Consider the following 20,619-nt stretch of genomic DNA (forward strand, 5'->3'; position numbering starts at 1 on the left):
TTGGTGGGTGAGGGCCTGTGCTCCTAACATGAGCTGCCTCTATGACCTAATGGGTCCAGACCCATAGTGAAGGCTGCAACCACACTTTTTTGATACAGAATGACACTCCTCTTTTGTTTACCTTGTAAATTTCTTTTCCCCTGCACTCTGTTACTCACTTTCCCCTGTGGGCTTCTTCTTGACCTCCTCCATGTTGCGCTCACTCTTGTGATACCTTCCTTCGCTTTCTCACCCATGTGCTTCTCTCCCCCCACTTCATGTTGCTGTATCTCACCAGTTTATTCTCCCAACCACCTCCTTGTGTTACTTCCCTCCCCCTGCCCTGCTCCTGTCACCCGTTGCTAACCCCATGCTATACAGCATCTGGGATGCTGCAAGGGCAGGACGTTTGTGAATGGTTTTGTTCCTGGCTAATACTGCAGAGCTTGAGCACATTGCTTTTTAATCGATGCTGCACACCATCGCCAAAAAGCATTGGCAAAGTCAATAGGTCACAAAGGTGATAGTGTGGTCATCAGTGTCAATTATTCTTGAGTCAGTGCTTCAGATCAAGTAACATGCATCTCAAGGAGGAGCTGTCATAGGTAACTTTGAGTTGCTAATGCTGAAAAGAGTGACAAAGTTGAAATCTGATAGAAAAATAAAATGACTGGATGACTCAGATTTTGTTTTGTAGGTCTTTAAATCCGCAAAAGCGCCTCAGTTTGCTACTTTGGACACATCACCTACAGGTGTGCAGCATGAATAGATACAACCGTGAGACTGGGTTAGAATTCTCGCAGTTACAAAGCATGAACCGTACCTGCTATCAGTCGACGCCTAGCAGTCTCATCCTTGAGACTGGCAGCATTCAAAACGTGGCTGTTATTTCTATGTTTTTCAGAAAACCAACATCTACAGATCCACTAAAGAGATATTAAGAAAAACAAATTGACAGCAGATGATAAATATCGTATTTTTTATTTATATACATAGTATATTTTAAGATAGTGTTTACGATTAAACGTTCTGCATATAAGAGCTACTTCAGATGACATTTAGAGCTTACTAAAGTGAGGAATGAAGAACAAGCATGGCCTTCGACACCACAGAAGGCTGCTGAATCTCGTGACACAAGCCTCAAGTTAGAGGGTGCAAGTCTCAATTCTAAATGAAATGCAAGGGACTGCGCTAAAGTGAACACCTTAAGGCTCCCGGGGGAGGGGGGGTCCCAAGGCTCTGGTACCCCGTGACATTACAAAGACACAAGGCAAGAGTGACTGCTGTAAGCAGCAACACAAACATACCTAAAAACACACGTATACCTGCAGAAAGATGTAGGCTGAGGAAGATGCATTCACTGCAAGGCAAGACTTATCAAATGGCTGCATTTTTCAATACAGGGCATGTGAAACTAGAGACAGAGCAGTAGGCCTCTGGTTGTCTTTTGTACAACATAGAATGTGCCTTCAGCAATTGTGGTTAAAAACATTTTCAAATACAAAAGGCTCAAAGTCGAGCTTTGTGCTCAATTATAAGGCTAACAAGGTACCGGGAGAGGAGGTATTGCTGATGGAAAAGTACAGATATTCAGGCAAAACAAGGTCAGCTCCAGCTACCAACCTCTGCATGGTTTGCTCATATAACTTGGTTTTGGTTATTCAGTTAGACTCCAATGCCACGTATAATTTCCCTTTCATTAGGTACCAAAAAGTACAGGTTCTCCACTACTTAAAACAATCTCTGCTCGAGTACAACTGGCTTTGGAGCTACTATGCCATATTTAATAATAAGAAAAGCAGAACAAACCAAGAAGTCCTGATTGGAGACTGCAAGTGAATACTGGTCCTAAAGCCAGACTAAGAGCACCTCCTCTTCTAACAAGTTGGCATAACTCGGAAGCCTAGACTTAAGTACTAGGTTTCTAGCCAACAACATACAGCACTTCAGGAGGAGCCATTCTAAATCCTTGACACCAACACGGTCCACGGTCCACCGCCCTAGAGGGCGAACTGGTGGGGACTTTACAGAATGCGCGAGCAGGGAAAGCCGGCTGCAGGATTCCCTGCTCACAAGGCCCAGTAACATTCTCAATTCTGGCATGTGGGTGGGAAACCACTGCAAATAAGGTGGGAATAAGTATCTACCCTTTCAACCTATAGACAAAGTATGTTTCACTATAAAAAAAAAAACCTACCTTAATGTAATACTGAGTGGACACCAGCGTCCGAGTCCACATTGTGCTACTAAATCTGTTTGAAAAGGGAAACCTCACTTGAGATACACACTTAGACATGGTGGCCAATCAGAAGAAAGTCTGGTGTTCTGTAGCAAAATAGTCCCTGAGCATGTATCTAGGGAAGCCAGAATGCCTGGTTACAACTACTCTGAAAGGATTAAATTATGAAACACTACTTGACTCAGATCTATGAACTGTGTCTAATGAGTCTCGACAGCTTAGTGGTGTCAGACAGCGTAGCAAAGAAGTTTTGTATCGCCTACAGCGGTGCTTTAAATGTGCAGGCCCTGTCAGGCTCCTGCACTTCCAGTTCGAAGGGATATTACAGGCACTTCCCGGCACTGCTGCAATGCCTTTAACGGGAGAGTGCCAGCACTTCTCTGCAGCATGCAGGCAGCCTGGGACAAGGTGCACCTGCACTTCTAGATTTCCGTCTGAATCACTGGTTTACTTTTTCGTGCCCTCTGGTATCACACTTGGGACAGACCTACATTCAGAATTCAAAGACATACAATAATTGATAAGTCTGCAAAACTATGCTCAAATAGAAGGCACAACTGAATGCAGAAATTAAAAGTGCGACCACATGTGCTGGCATGCAAAAAAGCATAAAGGAATGCAGGGGTCTCCATAACGTGCACCTCCAACTCGTTCCCAATAGCACAAAACACGAAACAAGACATCTGTATTACAAAAAGACACGAAACTAAATGAACATAGTCATTAATGTAAAGGAGTAACTCAAATATTTTTGCCAGTTACATTTTGAGATCAGTTTCAACCCAGTTTGGCACAAGTGAGTTGAGATGCATGTTAGGAGTGGGCGCAAGTGCCATTCCAGATTCCCATTCGACTTTTGGCAAAACACCGCTCTGCATTTACAAACTGGGTTGGGTTTTGGACTCGGATACGTAACTGCTATTGCAGGACAGAAACAGCAACAACTGGGCTATAACAGTTGGCAAAGACCTTTGTCCATCAAACCTCAGAAGGGAATTGCCCAAGATAAGATCAGAGGTGTGATATTGTTTGGGGCTTGGTACCGAGGGAACCTTCACTAAAACACACTGAAAGTGAATATCAGTAGAAGCCAACAGAGGGATTTTAAAGGTCCACGAACCATTACAATGATTGCTAGACCACAGGGATCTATGAGGATATACTATGAAATCAGACCTACGGGCGATGCAAAGCTTCATCGCTTAAATAGGAGAGAAAATGTCAAATCAGTTTGCATAAAACTGATCAGTGCATAAAAATATGGTTAACACAAAACAAGCTAATACTCATGACAACAGACAACTCTAAAGCTGTGGTGCAGACGGGTAAGAGCCTTGGAACAAGCAATGCTAGCAAAGGTGAAGGGACAAGGGGCACTGGGAGAGCACACATATAGATTAGGGTTCTATTTATTAAGTGCTCCCAGAGTTCTTCAGTCTAATAGTCCAGCAGGTCTCCAATCTGCCAATGAGCCCCCTACTCTGGGTCTTGGGCCGATGGCTGTTCTCGTACTGCATCACCGGGGAAGGGAACATAGGCAGGCCAGCAGAATGCCTCAGCTACTAACGGGGTCCCCAGTTTACTTCTAAGGCAGACGGCTGCGCTCGTACAGCACTACCCCGGAAGGGAACATAGGCAGTCCAGCAGAATGCCTCAGCTACTAACGGGGTCCCCAGTTTACTTCTAAGGCAGACGGCTGCGCTCGTACAGCACTACCCCAGAAGGGAACATAGGCAGGCCAGCAAAAGGTCTCCCAGGTACCAACGGGGCCCCCAGTTTAATTCTAAGGCAGACGGCTGCGCTCGTACAGCACTACCCCAGAAGGGAACACAGGCAGTCCAGCAGAATGCCTCAGCTACTAACGGGGCCCCCAGTTTACTTCTAAGGCAGACGGCTGCGCTCGTACAGCATTACCCCGGAAGGGAACATAGGCAGTCCAGCAAAAGGTCTCCCAGGTACCAACGGGCCCCCAGTTTAATTCTAAGGCAGACGGCTGCGCTCGAACAGCACTACGAGGGAAGGGGGCGCAGCACTAAACAATAAAAGAGGGTAGCAAATGAGACCAGACTTGATGTCTTGAGACTTTTCAGGTGGCTGCCTGTGTCAAAATATATAAAATGAAGTGCCCGGACTTGCATCCTTCTGAAACATAGGACAATGAAGAACATGAGCGAAGAAGTGTGGAAAACATGGACTGGACGTGACAAGCACAGGGTGTTAGTCACACGACCAGATGTCCTCTCCTCTGTGGAGCATCACTACCTAATTCACTGAGTTCAGAGGTTGACAGTCAGTGTTTCCTCTGAATGACTGCACCTTTCAAAATCATTTCAGACCAGGTCAAGCGGCACTCCTTCGCTTTCACTTTCACCCAAGAGACAAAAGGAGTGTATTAGGCATTCCGAGGATAAAACACCTCATTGTACTGTAAAAGGGACTCTTAGTGGATGGACCGCGGACCAATGCAGAAGGCATTACATGGGGGATCCACTCATCTGTGAAAACAGGCGGACCAGGGGTGCTGAGGTTTCATGTGAATACGCGCACCCCGATGCACACACACCACAGTAATATTCAGCAGAGCCAAAACGGACTGACCGCGCCAGAAGCATATCCTGGGGGAGGCGGTACGTGGACGACGTTAGGGTACTATGTCGTGATGCGGCTTCGAAACAAGGCGGGTCATATTAAAATAAAGCGCAATTAAAGAAGCCACTTTGACATGGAGCAAGGCTCATTTAGAAAGTTGTCGAACAAAACAGACAAACTCCTTCAATGTTATATTTTCCTTAAGATCAGGCTAATGAGATACAGTTTTCCTGTACGAATCTGCTCATCCCATTGCTTGTGAGGTTAGTGTATTCTCTATGGCACATTCATGATATCGCGGATAAAAACGGATTTGATTAGGCATTGCATAATGGCATTCACTTCATATAAGGTTCACCAAATAAATAGCCTTTGCTCGTTCACCACAGGATCCCAGGCACAGTCGTTATTGTTAAGTAGGGTGGGGTACTTTCTTAGAGGATGACACATGCGCATGACACATAAATATTTAGCGATTGCTAGAAATACTGATGGGGACTGACCCAAGGCCTGTTCTGCTTGAAATATTCAAGACAGTGGGCAGTGGGTCAGCCATCCTTCTTTGAAGAAAACAATCAATCACACTTCAAGTGATTCTTTGCCTCTCTCTGGTTCACCAATAGGAAGCTAAGCAGGCAGATCTTCTGTCCTCCATGATCTTTGCCAATGGGGAAAGTGTTCTTTAGGATCAGCCGTGAAATAAAAAGGTGAAACTTTTTTCTTTTTCATACAAGGAAACTAACGTAATCATTTAATAAAACGGATAATGGGTTCCAAATTTTCAACGTATACCCCATCAGCAAGCGTACGAAGGAACAACCGCTCAGTTACCTCTACGGATTTGTTTAGCCTAAACTGGACAACATCTCAGTCACTTGGAACACAGCTCAAGAGACGGCGTATTATCATATCCTACTCCAGACGAACTAAACCGGGAGTCACTCCAGAGCTGCGTTTTAGTTGAGACAGTCAGATATTCATTGTTAGTGGACTCCTTTTCGACACTGGTTATTGCAAATCTCATATATTAAAATGATGAAGGCCAACTATTATCTTCTGTTAGTAAGCTTTTTTTTTAAAAAAACATTCTTTCTTCATCTCCTGTGGAAATAGAAAAATGCAAAAGGCAGCATGGTGACTTAGACAATAAATAGGAATCTATCACTGAGCGAGGATCATAGAACAGGTGATGCTCTACGTCCTGAAGTCCAGGGCGCCGTCTACTCTAACCCTGCACCTCAATTTATGAAACAGCATTGGATTTACATCATAGCGTTCAAAGTAAAGTAAAGCATATTATCTACAGTTAGCAACATGGTGGCCATATTTTTTTAGCCGGTCTCAATCAAGAAAAGCGTTATAAACAGTCACATAATGGGTTTGTCATTTTGTGGGCTATCCAAAAAAGGCTGCTCTTGTCCTTTCGGCAACAGATGTATCGCTGGGCGTGAAGAGCTCTCCTCCAGGGTCTGCTCCCTGCTTCCGCTGATGGAGCTCAAGATAGGTTGTTGCTTTCAAGCAGTTCTCCAATGTTTGGCCCGACGCGGACGTTCATCTCCTTGGCTTGGGCCAACTCAACCTAGAAGGACCTTCTGCATGCGGCGAGCTGCCATGCTAGCCTCGTCCTCGGAGTCCGACTCGCTCTGAGAGGTTGAGCTGTTGCTGCAGGGTGAGGAGCACTCCGGGGAGCACAGGTAGTGCATCAGAGGGAGCCGGTACTTCCCACAAAAATCCACAAACTTAATCTGTCGGACACAACTGTCGAAGTAGACCCCTGCAGGATGGAAGGGATAGGCATTGAGTGAGAAGAGAGTTTGTTTTACTAAGACACAATGGTCGGCGTCTAGGTTCCACCACCAGTACCTTCTACAGCAACAAAAACCAGAGTCAGAACATCACTGATGGCAGAATGGCACCAGAGGGGATCCCAAAACACTCTAGCATGCAAAGGCCTGTTACGCTCCTCCGCAGGTGTTAGTCAACGCATGCTTTCAGCTTAAAAGAGGGTCAATGAATGTGTTCCCAACATCTGAATATTAACATATACATAAAAGCTCAACTTCAAGAAAGTCCCCTTTTAAAGCAACCCTGTGCACTACTCATCTATGTTCTACTATTGCCAACTTTGAGCTTAATGGACATCTTGTATGGATTAACCAGACAGCAATGAACAGCCCACAAATGTAGAGATGATGTATGTATGTCGCTCATCATTGTACTTCAGGAAGATGGCTTATAAGACCCATGGAGAAGGATGCAAGTTCAAAGTCAACAACATCTGCAAGTAAAAGGACAGTGCCCAGTAATAGCTGTGTATCTTCAGGACACCTTTGAACACCTCCTGTAATTAGGCATATGTACTTTGCTACAAACACACTCAAGAAAGACTTCTTAGCAAACAAGCTTTCTTGTAAAGTTCGACCAACCGAAGCATTCAATCCAGAACTTCCCTGCAGCATGTGGTGCCAATGTAAGGTTATGGAGCAGTCCATGCTTAGAGCACTACAAACTAGTGAACAGTAACAGTTGTTATTTACAGAGCTTTGGTGTGGTTTGGCCTGCTGTGGAAAAAAAATATCCATCATCTACAGGGATAAGATGCAGGAATGATGTAAGCCTCATTGCCTCCAACAGCTCATGCCTAGAGCAGTTAAATCCCACTGCTGGAGGTTCTCATTCATGCATATCGGTCAATCCACTCCAGCTTTAGAGTCATAAATAATATTAAGAAGTATAAACTGTATTTTTATATAGCACTTAATACTGCCATTTCTGCGTGGTGTGAATAACAGACTTTATTATTTCCATATATAAGGCGCTCATTGGGCTCAGTCTAGGATCTTCAGATCACCAGAGTTAACAGCGAAGAATGCCTGGGTCACCGAGCCGTGCCCTGGCATGTTTGGTAGTGAAAGGGCCACGGGAAGGAAAGCCCCTCACAAATTAGGGTTATAAAATGGAGGGAACCACCCCTTCGACTTGATCTGCCTGAAGCCAGTTTCCTGAGAGGTCCCTCCAATGTTGCACGTGGTTTGTCACTGGAAGCTGGTATGTGTATACTCACAAGTGTGGCTCAATGGTTAGAGCGGCAGACCCTGATGCAGAGGTGTGGCCTGGGACCAGGGTTCAATTCCTGCCTCAGCGGGTCTTGGGCTCAATTTCCTCAGACCTGATAACTCTCGCGTTGGTGCCAATCTAAACATGGGGTCCCACTCTGTAACTCTGGGCAATAGCTTGCTTAATCTCCACAACGGCCCCAACAGCGCTAGGGATGCTTGGCTTCACCTTGGGGGTGCCCAGGAGTGGGCACTTCACAGGGAAAGCCAGGAAGGGTTCCACAGCGGTATGTGTAAAAGCGCCAAAATGCCCTCAGGGTAAAAGAGCGCTATACAAGTACGAAGTTTACAGTTTTATACAACTGTAGGGGAAAGCAAATATCCGCCCATATTTCTAAAATGTAAACTGTAGCCTCAGTGATGGGAAGAATGTATGCAGGCCGGTGATTTACGTTCTCAAAGTCCTTTTGGATTTCACCATTTGTACAACATACTATCAGCTGGGCCAAAACAGTTAATAAAGGTTAGAAAAGGAAAATAACCCACTCGGTGATTATGTTACTCTTCAGCACTCATCTCCATATGCTCGCATCATATTCAGGACTGGACCAAAAACTTCTCCTGTAATTTTATTTTCCAGGGGAAGGTTCAAAGTCGACCCCTCCCATCAGCTATGCGCCCCCTACAAACCCAAACTAGTGCCCAGCTGTAGTTTCTGCCAATTCTGGGAGGTGCATTGAAAAGACAAACCAAGTAAAAGCTTGGCTGGGGGTTGTGAGGGAGGAAGAAACCAAACTAAAAACCTAGCACCAGGATATCGATCGAGCACAAATGGGTGATTGTTTAGCGTAGCCCCCTCTCCATTCTTGCCAAAGTATAGGTTTTTATACAGCAGGGCCCTGAATAAACTAAAGCCTTTGGCAAGGACGAGCTCAGGATGTCTCCGTGTTTATAAAGTCATTGATACACCGATAGCAGGTCGCATCAACTTAAGATTGTAGAAGCAATTGATCTATTATCAGCCAGTTGTCAAAGTCAGGTTAACTTTATCTGGGCTTCGAGGAGACCATGAACATGCCCAGAGAGGCGACTTCCAGGCACAGTACGAAGCTGAAGGTTGTCTCTTGTCCAAGGCGTAACAACAAATCCTAGTACCTTGAGCTGCTCTAGAGTCTGTGCTCAGGAAGGACCAGGGCTGCCCAGTTCAGGAACTAGGGCTACCACCTGAAGATGAGGATCACTGCACAGTCCTGCTAGCTGAAGGCCTTGGGAGTCATGAGAAACAGACACAGGGGTCAGATGGATTCTGCAAACCAGCTGGCAAGACCCAACCAATAACTCAAACAAATAAAAGCACTTGGGGCAAGGCGCGCCAGAAAGCCACATAAGCCTGCAAGGGTTTGGGGAACGCACAGAGCCCAACACCTATTGGGGGTCACATTCCCTCACACTAGAGCCCAGAAGACTCAGAGGGCTTCCACTTTTCCAATAAGGTAGCCATCTTCATGTGCCCATGCATGCTGCTCAGGTTCTCTCTGCTGTCTCAAAGCTGACTGATGGCTGGATGAGTGCATATCTATTCTTTAACTGCTTGGAATGAGCTACTAGGAAGATCAGCTTAAAACCGAGAACTGCTGCCAGAAGAAACAGCTGAGAGCCAACACAATCTTGCAGAAGCAATCGGACCGGTGAGTAGAGCTTCTGCAATTTACAAGACCGACTAGTGATTTAGAAAGGTTACTTCAGAAGCTACACCCAGGCGCAGTCCCAAACGACAACAATTTACTTGAACGCATTTTGCTATAAATGACGTAGAAATCCACATCATACCAGGGTGCTTGGAAGACGCCCTTATTACGTATATTTTCTTAAAGGTCCAGTGCCACGAATGTCAAGTGAATAGCCTCAAATAGGTCTGTGCCAGGTCAGTGCAAGCATACGGAAAGGGGTTATTAACACAAAGATGTGCAAAAACCCCAGAGGAGAAAGAGGTAAAAAAAAAAAACGAGTTTTCCACCCCCCAACAATGCACGCGACTACAGAAGATATAACTTGGGTTATAAACCTACGATCATAAAGGTGGAAACAAGCGCGTTCATTATGAACATCAGCTAAAGTGAGTGAAAAGTCCTCCATAATAAACTACTTTGTGCTGGACATCCGAGGCTGAAAGTTGCTAAGGTTCAACACTAGTTAGCTATATGGGAGAAATAAATGTGCCTCAGGTCTCAAACATATCCCTGTTTAACCGATAACCCCAAACAATAGCCAAGAACCTAAAATTGAAAGTGTTAGGGGATGTGGACACCCAAAGGCCATTGGCATGGCCAACTCTCATGAGTACTAGAGCAGACCTAAGTCTGACCATGGCGAAAAAAAGACCTGCAAGGCACTATTTCAGACTGCAGGCTGGAATAAATATACTGGACAGCCCCTTCTTTCAGAGGACCAATTATGGAGACATTGGATTAGTTGCCTCCAACATGCTACAAACCACAGAACAGGATACTTAAGTGGTAGAGGTCCTGAAAGGTACAGCATCCACTTAATACAAGGAAGATTTCACAAAAACAACATCAGTAGGTGCCAAAACATAGGCAACATGAAAAAGGACCTTATGCTGGAGCGGAGAAGATCGGAGACCGAGTCAACTCAGAATCTAGAGCAAGGCATACATATTAGGGGGCTCTTGGTGGGAGCAGGATTTTAATTGTTAACAAGTTTGCTGCCGAATGGCTAAAGGGAAAACCACGGGTGTCCGTGTCCTAGTTTTTCAAAGCCTTCTTGACAGTAGCGCACAGCAGGTGGTAAGGACCCCCACTGGAGGAGGACAGTAATGATGGAACAAAACTAAAGTGACTAATGGGCAAGAAGGTCAAAGCAACACAGAAAAATCAACGCTCAATAATCTGACAGGGAGAATGGGCCTCTCTTCACTGTGGTGAGGTAAGGCGATACCCGGACAAAACAGAGCTGGAAATCCTCCAGTCTGTCTTCTGAATTTCAACCTTCAGAACAGTGGTACTGCCTAAGCGCACACAACACCGGCTAGATATGGCAGAGAAAAATGAAGTTGTGCGTATACTTGGGGAAAGGGACAGTGTATGGAACCTGCAGGTGGTCTTGTTCTCCTTATTAATTGGGTCTTACTGATTTGAAAAAAAGTTAATATCCTAATACTAATAGGGCCAGATGTGCGACCATATGTTTTGCGACTCATAATTTGCAATCCATTTGTGAGTCGCAAATCCAAATGTACCAGTGTCAACGACGCTGTTTGAGATTCCCAAATGACCTACCCCATCAATATTCATGAGATAGGTCACAATTTTCACCCCTATTGGGAATGGCCACACTCACAGGGATGGTGGCCTGCTGGGGACAGTAGACCACCATGTCTGTGACTGCTTTTTAAATAATGCAGTTTAAAAAAAAAAAAAAAATGTTAAATGCATCCCATTTTCCTGCAATTGCGGTCACAAAACAATCATACATGCCACTGCGACTGCCAATTAGGAAGGGATGCCCTTGGAAGGCCCCTTCCTAACAGCATACATGCCACTGCGACTGCCAATTAGGAAGGGATGCCCTTGGAAGGCCCCTTCCTAACAGCAAGTCGCAATCCCTGTTTTGAGAGTCTGTATTTCATGCGACTCGCAAAATAGGGATGGTACATTAGAAAGGGCCATTTTGCAGTTGCAAAAGGTGAAATTCACCTTTTGCAAGCACAAAATCACATCATACATCGGACCCATAATTCTTACTGATTCCATCAAGGGAAGCGGACCAATACTACTAATTGACAGTTTTCTGACATCATACCTCTAAATGAACTACAAGGACGCACATAGGTATGGTTCCTGTGCTACAAAATAAACACACACGTCCCCTCACCAGGGATGTGATGCATTCTTGGCAATGACAGAAACTCAACATATCAAAACCAAGAAATACACTCAGACACGGCGGGCCGGACTCACCACACATTTGATGTTCTACCGGCCTTTGGACACGTGTTCCTACTTGGACATTTTTTGCTAGAATTTAGCAAGCTGCGGTCTGTTACGAAGCGCGATAAAGGTAGGAACAGAAGAGCCTGGTTGCCGGAGAAAGAATGGAGCAGAACATGCTGGCAGCCGGGACAGTGAGCCGTCTGCACTCTATGTTTTGATGGAGCTAGTCTTGTTTTGGGCGTTGATGCACAGAATGCGAGAGGGAGGGAAAGAGGTCAAAGGTGGACCGGGGCGTCCGGGGCTCCATCCGACTGAAGGCGAGACAAGGACCCCATTTTACTGGGAGCAGGGCTTGTGAAACCGGAACTGCAAGGGCCTGAAGTTTTTCTTGTGATCCCGCAGTCTGTGCTGCAGAATTCAGGGGACCCCAAATGCCAAGACTGCTGTGTCCTGATCCCACCCCCCTTCCTGTCTCTCGCACACTCTTGCGGTCTCTTTTTCTTCCCTACTATGAGTCTTTGTCAATGCTTTCCCCATCTTTCTCTGCCTTTCTTTCTCCTGTACTGGGGCAAGGTCTGATGATGAAAAAATGAGTCCTGTGTGCCAAAAAATGAATGTCTGTGCCACCAACCACTAGCACAAATTAAGCGCTGACCTTAGGCAAGGCACATGTCCTCAAAAGTCTCCAGTTTACTGGGGACAAGGAAGAACAACTGAAGTTCTTGCTCTGATCCCCTTGTTATGAAATCTCTAGCATGGAAAGTGTAGTGTGCACTTAGTTTGCCCAACCCTTTGACACTGTGGCAAGCAGAAAGGAGTCCTTTAATTTCCTTTCAACACCCACTACTTTTGAGGCATCCAACATGCTGAAGGAAAGTGGCAGCCAAACAAAATCAGTCAATACTTCTTAAGCAACACAATGCCGGACTCACACACAGAGGGCAAAGGGGAGGCACTCACCTGCACACTTAGGGTTGGGGCATTTGCTGGCGAGGTTCAGATAATGTAAAAGGTTGTCCGGAAGGTCGCAGGGAACATAGGGAATGTTACGGCTCTTGATGGTGCGTCCTGCGAGCTCAAGGAGGCTTGGTGGGGCGTAGATGAGGTCTCTAACAAAGCGCACAACAAGCGGGTTCCCACGAAGGCTCAGCTCCTGCAAGTGCACCAGGCTGAGGATCTCGCGGGGCAAATAGGTGAGCAAGTTATTGTGCAGACTTAGCGATCGCAGTGAATGCACTCTGAGGAAATATAAAAGGTATACAAAAGAAAGTCAATCAACTAATATAAATATATCTATATATTATATATATATATATATACACACACATATATATATACACATATATATATATACACACACATATATATATATATATATACACACACACATATATATATACACACACACACACATATATACACACACACACACATATATATACACACACACACATATATATATATATACACACACACACAAAAGCAAAAGTCACAGAAAATATCAAAGTGCATTAGCAGCTTACATTAATGCAGAGTACACATTTAAATGTGTCTGTAACAGAATAGTTGCAGGAGGTAGAAAGACCTTAAGACATAATGATGCTCGCCTGACTCTGGTTCCAAGAGTCAACACATGGTAGCATGATAGGAGATCTATGGGATCCCTAGTACTAATCCTTGGAACTAGACACCTCTACTTTCAGTGAACTCCCCTCCACCGCAATTCAGCAAAGGTCATGAAAACATCCTGGCCCTTACGCTGCCCGCTCCCTGGCCCTACCCCTGAAACAAGCTACCCCTCACTTGTTCTTCCCTTGTACCCCCCTCCTTTTCCAGGTGTGCTGCTCATTTGGCCTACCTAGAACCCACTTTTGTTGGCTTGTCCCACAACGCCACTAGTGCTAAGCCCCAAGGTCCATTAGGGAAGAGGAGGAAACGTTTAGTTATTCAACTAGTCCCCAGTCCTTCTGCTTCGCAAATCCAGAAACTAAAGGGCCCTACCTTGCCAGCAGTGTCACTGTGTTGCCGATGTACTAGCCTAGTCTGCGGCCAGGAGGCGCCATGTTACCATGGTCTTTTCTGAAGTGTGCTGATCATTGGAAGTGGATTTTTTGCAGTGACCAGCCATGTGCACCCCCACCGTAACATACTTTGTGAGTAGGCATCTTAGGTCAAAAGAGCAGGAAGTACATCCCACAACTAATATGGCAGCTATCTGCTTTGGCATAACAAGAGGCACTGACGCAAGCAAGTCAGACTCCCTAGGAGGACATTTATTGCAATTAGCTAGCCTGAGCCTTGGAGGAGTTTTTCTACTGACAGCTCTGACACCTATCAGTTGCTCTTTGCTCAGCAGACCACCTGACCTCTGGGTCTCATCAGTCCTGTGTGCACTTCTGTCTTTTGTCCCTTTTCATTGCATCATTTCTTGGCATGTTGCGCAACTTCCCTGTGAGTGACATCCAGATCTAGGGCAAATGTCCCTCTGCTGTTTGTTCCACGAGGATTTAGGTACGCCGTAAGATGCACTGATGTCTGCAGCTCTTCGATGACATAGGCCCTCAGTCACCGAAAAGGAACTGCTCTCTGCCCGAACCAACCAGAAGCTGGTACGGACAGTGTGGCTATCAAGGCCCAATCTACATAAATTATTCATACCATCCTTAGAAGGATGGATGGCTGGGCTGGCTTTTACAGAAATCAATCCTGTGACCAGCAGATGTGGAGTTCATTCACCTCAATTAACAATCATCTACTTTTTATATATTTCGTTTGTGTCCCTCGTGACACACATGACAAGGAACACTCAGTAATAAACAAAACAGTGTGTCTGTCTAGACCCACTTCTCTCCAAAATATTTCCCAAGTCCACAACTGGTCATCTAAAATGTATTTTTTGCAGTCTAATCTCAATCAGATGTACTCGTTCTTTCACGTTTAATCCACAAACAATTCATTTAATATTCTAATGCTCTGATTTCGCAAGTTTTTTAATGCTTTTTAGTGTCGAAAACGAGCAAACTGCTTTAGAAGTGTTTTTACCAAGATATTATAAAGTTCGACACAGACGGTGACCCTTGTTATTCAGTGCTGAAGCGCCCGTTTCTGAGATTTAATGAGAATGGCTGCTCCGATCTAGTCTGCAGCCCTCCACTGAAGATCAGTCTTTACAATCAGTAGTTCTAAACACAGCATGCACACGTGCCCCGAATGCGTGACAGTGGGGGGCGGTCACTTACTGTGCCAGCTGGGGGGGTACGCTCTGAATCTTGTTATCACACAGGACCAGGTAGCTGAGGTGGGCCAGATTCGCCAGTTCCGGTGGGATGGACGCGATGAAATTACCGCCGAGGTACAGAAACTCCAAGCTGTAAGAGCAGAGAACAGTATTTGGACCCACGGTTAGATTTGATCAAAACAGTCATTACCAGAAATTGCACAACTCTTTAAAGGTAGAGCAGTGGTTATTAGCCTGGTGACCATGTGCGGCCTTTGTACCCCATCATGCCCGTTGGCGGGCATTTCGCCGCCTGCAGTGCTGCGCGTAATTGTGGGGCTGTTTTAGGAGAGGAAATGCCCTTCTGCGGTGTGAAAGTGGAGCCAGGCCAGGGATTTAGGGGGAGGGGAGGAGAATGGGAACCAGAGGGGTTGGGGATTTAGAGATGGGGGGGAAACAGGTCAATCACAGAGGGGCAAACCTGCGTCAACAATGAGTCCCGGTTAGCCCTGTGGTAACAATCCTTGCGGCCTACTTGTAACTCCAATTACACAGGTGTACCACCGGAAGCAGTGGGAACGCAGACTGCGGTTTACAATACATTTATGTGACCTTCAGGGGTCACACGGCGTAAAACGGTCGAGTACCCCAGCCGACGAGGACAGTGCACCATGCCACACAAAACACTACACTGTCCCAGGACAGGCAGTGCTTTAAATGGGCCGGTACTCTCCGGTACTGAGTACCGGCACTTTTTTATTTTGAGAGGGAGAGTACCGGCATCTCTCAAGAAAAACGTAATACTTTTAATTGGAAAGTACCGGCACTTCTCAGAAACAAGCAGGTACTCTGCTACAGAGTACCTGCACTTCTATTTTTCCATTTAAAGCACTGAGGACAGGTACAAAATCATGTGTAACAGCCCAATCCTGCCTTCAAAGTAATACCACCGACCTGAAACCACTGCTCCAGGACCACTGACCGTTCCACTTCGCATGCGGCGCACAATGACTGTGCCACACGTGTGTGGGTGACACACTGCTGGTGCAGGGGCGGGAGAGCTCTCATTTGCATGGGGATGCCTCTGAGAACAAGGGAATGACCTCTGATTTCACCGCCAGGATCCGGAGTACAGAAGGGAGCACACAGGCATCCGAGGGCCCCTGCGTCATACCAAAGTGTCCTGAGGGGAGAAACTACAGGAGCAAACACCATTGTGCCCCAGGGCACCTTCTGTAATAAGGCCCTGGAGGTTTCATACTCTACTTGGTTGCTTGTAAAAGAAGCGGAATGTGTAGTTCTAACACTTAAAATGGACACCGGGGGGGATGGCGGACTAGCCATCGCCCTACAATCGCAGCAGATAGAGTAATGGACGTACATAAACTACTGGAGAGGCAAGCCTGGTGCCAAATGACACAAAATGCTATTGGGACGCAACAGGTATTCAGTTGTTGTGCCTGCCCACCTCTCCAGGGAAGACTGATATCCCAGAAGAGACCACTGACACATGTAAGGGCACACATTCCGCAATCGTGTTACATCGAGGAGGCGTTTCTTCATTAGTACGGTGGCATGGCCGGTGTAAATGAGGGAACGCTCTCCCTCTGCCATACCAGAGATACAGGAGAAAGGGTAAACAAGCCTTTGGGAGGTGCACTGATTGAAAGAGTGATCCGTCTCTCACTGTTGTGTCCCCTCAGTGCTGGCGCAAGCGCGTCATGTGCCTCTGATCCAGCGCATGTACACAGCCTGCCCAAGGCACCCCTGATGAAGATGCAGCCAGGGTAGAACATTAGGGTGACCAGATCTTGACAACCAAAAATCAGGACATTTTTGCAAAAACAGAACGCACGCGGTGGAATGGATGCTCTCATCGACATAGGAACACAGAAGAGGCACTATGAAAAGAAATAAAATGTAAGTTTTAAAACCAGCATCATACATGTTAAGTTGCTTACCTATTACAGCTGCTAACTAGCACAGCTTTAGAATAGCTAAACAAGCATTTGCAATGTAACGGCTCTCACGTTTGCTCGAGTTAGAGCTATTTGCATTGTAAATTCCTAACTGAACTATTCTTGCCACATAAATTGAAAATGAAAAGTAAAACAGCTGATATAAGCTAGCTGATTGAAAGCATTACGGCCGCCGTGAGAGAGAAGGAGACAAACAAAAGGAAAAAAAGTTTGCTCACAGTCAAACCTATCGGCAAAAGTGCAATTATCCATGTAACCGGGTCGATGTCCAAGGCCGTAACAAAATCGCCCCAAGGACGGACAAACGTAAAGCATTTACCAATGTTAAGAGGATTTTTGAAAGGCTAGCCCGCAAACGAGTGAACATGATGGGCTTGAGGTGGGCGTGGTTAAAAGCACAAAATACTTAACAACAGGTCAAAGCGCTTCCACGCTCAACCTAAAAAGCGCCTTTCACTGTTTAAAGTCGACCCCCTCTTAAAATCCGGGACAGAAGCCAAATTTGCCAAAATGTGCTAGGGCAGCTGGTGAAAAACAGGGACGCCAGGTCACCCTATACAACATGCCTGTGTGCTGGATTACTGTAATCTGACACCTCGCGTACACCAGCTGGTGGGGCGAGAGGCCAACGTAGGTCAAGGAGAGCACGATCCATGCTCTGTTTTCAAGATAGGCCTGTAGCAGGTTCAGAGGCGCAATGCCCATTTGGCTAAAAGAGCTTCAGACCCTTTTCCCAGTCATGTGCCTTAGCCCAGGGTGCAGCTCCTGGGTGCTTGCCTCAGGGAGTTCCTGCGCAGAGCAATGTTTGGGAAATGGTTTGTCTTTAGAAAGATATGCATAGCTGCTGTGCTGGTGGAAAGAAGGAGCGGAGGGTCACCAGTGATTCTAAATATGCCGTCATGGACCTTTAATGGCGGGGTGGGGGGGAGGGGTTCTTGCTGTGCAAGGTCATGTGCTTTAGAATTCCTCATTGTTTTACTGGGGATACAAAGATTGCCCACAACAGTTTTAGAAAAATAGCTAATATTTATCTATATAAAACAAGACCAAATACGATAAAAATCCAACAGAATAAAAATATGAATTCTGCAAGATTTACTCAAAAATACAGTTCCTTGAAGTCAATAGCTCCACCTGGGGACAACAGTTCAGGCTAGCGGCAGCATCACGGGGCAGCAATGGTGTCGGGAAGACCCGCAAACAGTACCTTTGATTTGTAGGGCGTTGTGATCCTCGCTGTGAGCTCCAGAGAGCGGTGTGAGTTCCAGAGTCGGTGCAGGAGTCGTCCAGCCCTTGAAGTTATACACGTTGCAGATCGAACACTGGGCTGATGAAGTCAGGAGCGCTGGCGTGGATGGTGTCGGGCTGCGGTGCAAAGTGGGACATTGCGACGTGCAGTGCCCACAGGTCACGGTGCAGGCAGCAGCTCAGTGACGGCACCGTGAGACCAGGGCTTCGGTGTGAAGCGGGGCAGTGCAAAGTGCGGTGTCCACAGGTCACAGTGCAGGCAGTGGCGTAGTCGTTGCGGAAACGATGTCGTTGATAGGCACAAGCCAGCTGTGCGGGACGGGACAGTGCTTCGTGACACTCACGAGTGGTGTCCACAGGCCATGGTAAAGGCAGGGATGCCTGGTGAGAACACTGGAGTCAGTCAATGGTGCTGGCGTCAGTGGACCGGGGCTGCGGTGCGGGACGGGACGGTGCTTTGTGTTCCATCACGAGCAGTGCCCACAGGCCACGGTGCAGACAGTGGCGCAGGTGAGAGCAGGCGTGTCGTCGTCGTGGAGGCCCAGGCTGCGGTGTGAGCAGGCGATGCTGGGAGTGCAGGGCCCACAGGTCGCGGTGCAAGTAGCGGCTCGGTGAAGTAATCTGATGAAGGCGTTGGTGAGACCAGGGTCACGGTGCGAAGTGGGGCAATGTGACTCTGTGCTGTGTTGGCAGGTCACAGTGCAGGCCAATGGCGTCGTTGGCAGCTTCACAGTGGTTTCTCCTCTTGAACAGCACAAAACACACAGTTCCCAGTGCTGCAGGTCGAGGAACCTGAAGTCTTTGGTGTCCTGGAGATTTCCAACAGGAGGCAAGCTCTACTCCCAGCCCTTGGAAAACTTTCTCAAGCAGGACACACAGCAATGTTGTCCTTTGCACTCTTTTCAGGCAGAAGCAGCAACTGCAGTCCAGCAAAGCAACACAGCAAAGGGACAGTATTCCTCCTCCAGCTCTTCTCCTTGCAGAGGTTCTTCTTGATTTCAGAAAGATTCTAAAAGTCTGGGGTTTTGAGACTTCTTCTTATAGCCGGATCTGCCTTTGAAGTTGGCAAACTTCAAAGCAAAGTTGCAAGCGTTTGCAAGAGCCTTTTGTTGTCCAGGCCAGGCCCCAGACACACACCAGGGTGTCGGAGACTGCACTGTGTGAAGGCAGGCACAGTCCTTTCAGGTGTGAACGACCACTCCTCCCTCCCCTCTAGCTCAGATGGCTCATCAGGATATGCAGGCTACACTCCTGTCCCCTTTTGTGTCACTGTCTAGAGAGGTGCAAAACAGTCCAACTGTCAAACTGACCCAGACAGACAATCCATAAACAGGCAGAGTCACAGAATGGTTTAAGCAAGAAAATGACTACTTTCTAAAAGTGGCATTTTCAAACAGACAATTTAAAAACTAACTTCACTAAAAGATGTATTTTTAAATTGTGAGTGCAGAGACCCTAAACTCCACATTTTTATCTGCTTAACCGAATTTGGCAGTATTTCACTGTTAGGACATAAAACACACTAGTATATGTCCTACCTTAAACATACACATTGCACACTGCCCCTGGGGTTACCTAGGTACATGTAGTAAAAGGGAAGGTTTAGGTCTGGCAAGTGGGTAGACTTGCCAAGTCGAACTGGTAGTTTAAAACTGCACACACAGACCCTGCAGCAACAGGACTGAGCCAGGTTTACAGGGCTACTAGTGTGAGTGTCACAACCAGTGCTGCAGGCCCACTAGTAGCATTTGATTTACAGGCCCTGGGCACCTCTAGTGCACTTTACTAGGGACTTACCAGTAAATAAAATGCCAATCATGGATAAACCAATCAACAGTACACTTTACACATAGAGCATATGCACTTTAGCACTGTTTTAGCAGTGGTACAGTGCCCAGAGCTCTAAAGCCAACAAAAACTAGTCAGAAAATTTAGGAGGAAGGAGGCAAAAAGACTGGGGGTGACCTTGCAAAAAAAGGCCAGGTGCAACATAGAGGATGGAGGTTACACACAGTTCTTTGGAGCAGGTGGTAAATCCTTCGAAAAGGGTATATTGGTGAAAGTGTGAGTGCTACTGCCCCTCTCACTGCAGTGGCATTCTGACAGCAGTTGTGTAGACACACTTACTTAACATGCTGTTAAAGATGCTTCTGAAATATCCTCAAACTTCTGAAGTGTTCACACTGAGTCCTACTTTTTCATTTCCTGGAACCTTGCTGTTGTCATTGACTCTTGCTTTCAGCGCCTCCAGGTCTTAACACTGCCATACCCTGCAACCCATGCTCGTCACTGCAAGCGAGTGCTGCTGCTATTGTATACGGTCAGCTCCTGCTGCCGTCACTCTGAATACTGCTGCCAA

The 20,619-nt window shown here is 46.5% G+C and overlaps 1 protein-coding gene across 1 annotated transcript in view; it reads right to left on the reverse strand.

The window, feature by feature from the left end:
* Positions 1 to 941: 941 nt before the first annotated feature.
* LRRC58 (leucine rich repeat containing 58) overlaps positions 942 to 20,619 on the reverse strand; it is a 39,405-nt gene continuing 19,727 nt past the window's right edge. The window contains exons 2-4 of the mRNA XM_069202697.1: positions 15,056 to 15,184; positions 12,777 to 13,054; positions 942 to 6,581 (exon numbers count right to left, since the gene is read on the reverse strand). Of these exons, the coding sequence (XP_069058798.1) occupies positions 6,382 to 6,581; positions 12,777 to 13,054; positions 15,056 to 15,184 (607 nt within the window). The 3' untranslated portion in view covers positions 942 to 6,381. The remainder of the gene's footprint in view (positions 6,582 to 12,776; positions 13,055 to 15,055; positions 15,185 to 20,619) is intronic.

The sequence above is a fragment of the Pleurodeles waltl genome, chromosome 8, assembly GCF_031143425.1.
Source record: "Pleurodeles waltl isolate 20211129_DDA chromosome 8, aPleWal1.hap1.20221129, whole genome shotgun sequence".
Lineage (NCBI taxonomy): Eukaryota > Metazoa > Chordata > Amphibia > Caudata > Salamandridae > Pleurodeles > Pleurodeles waltl.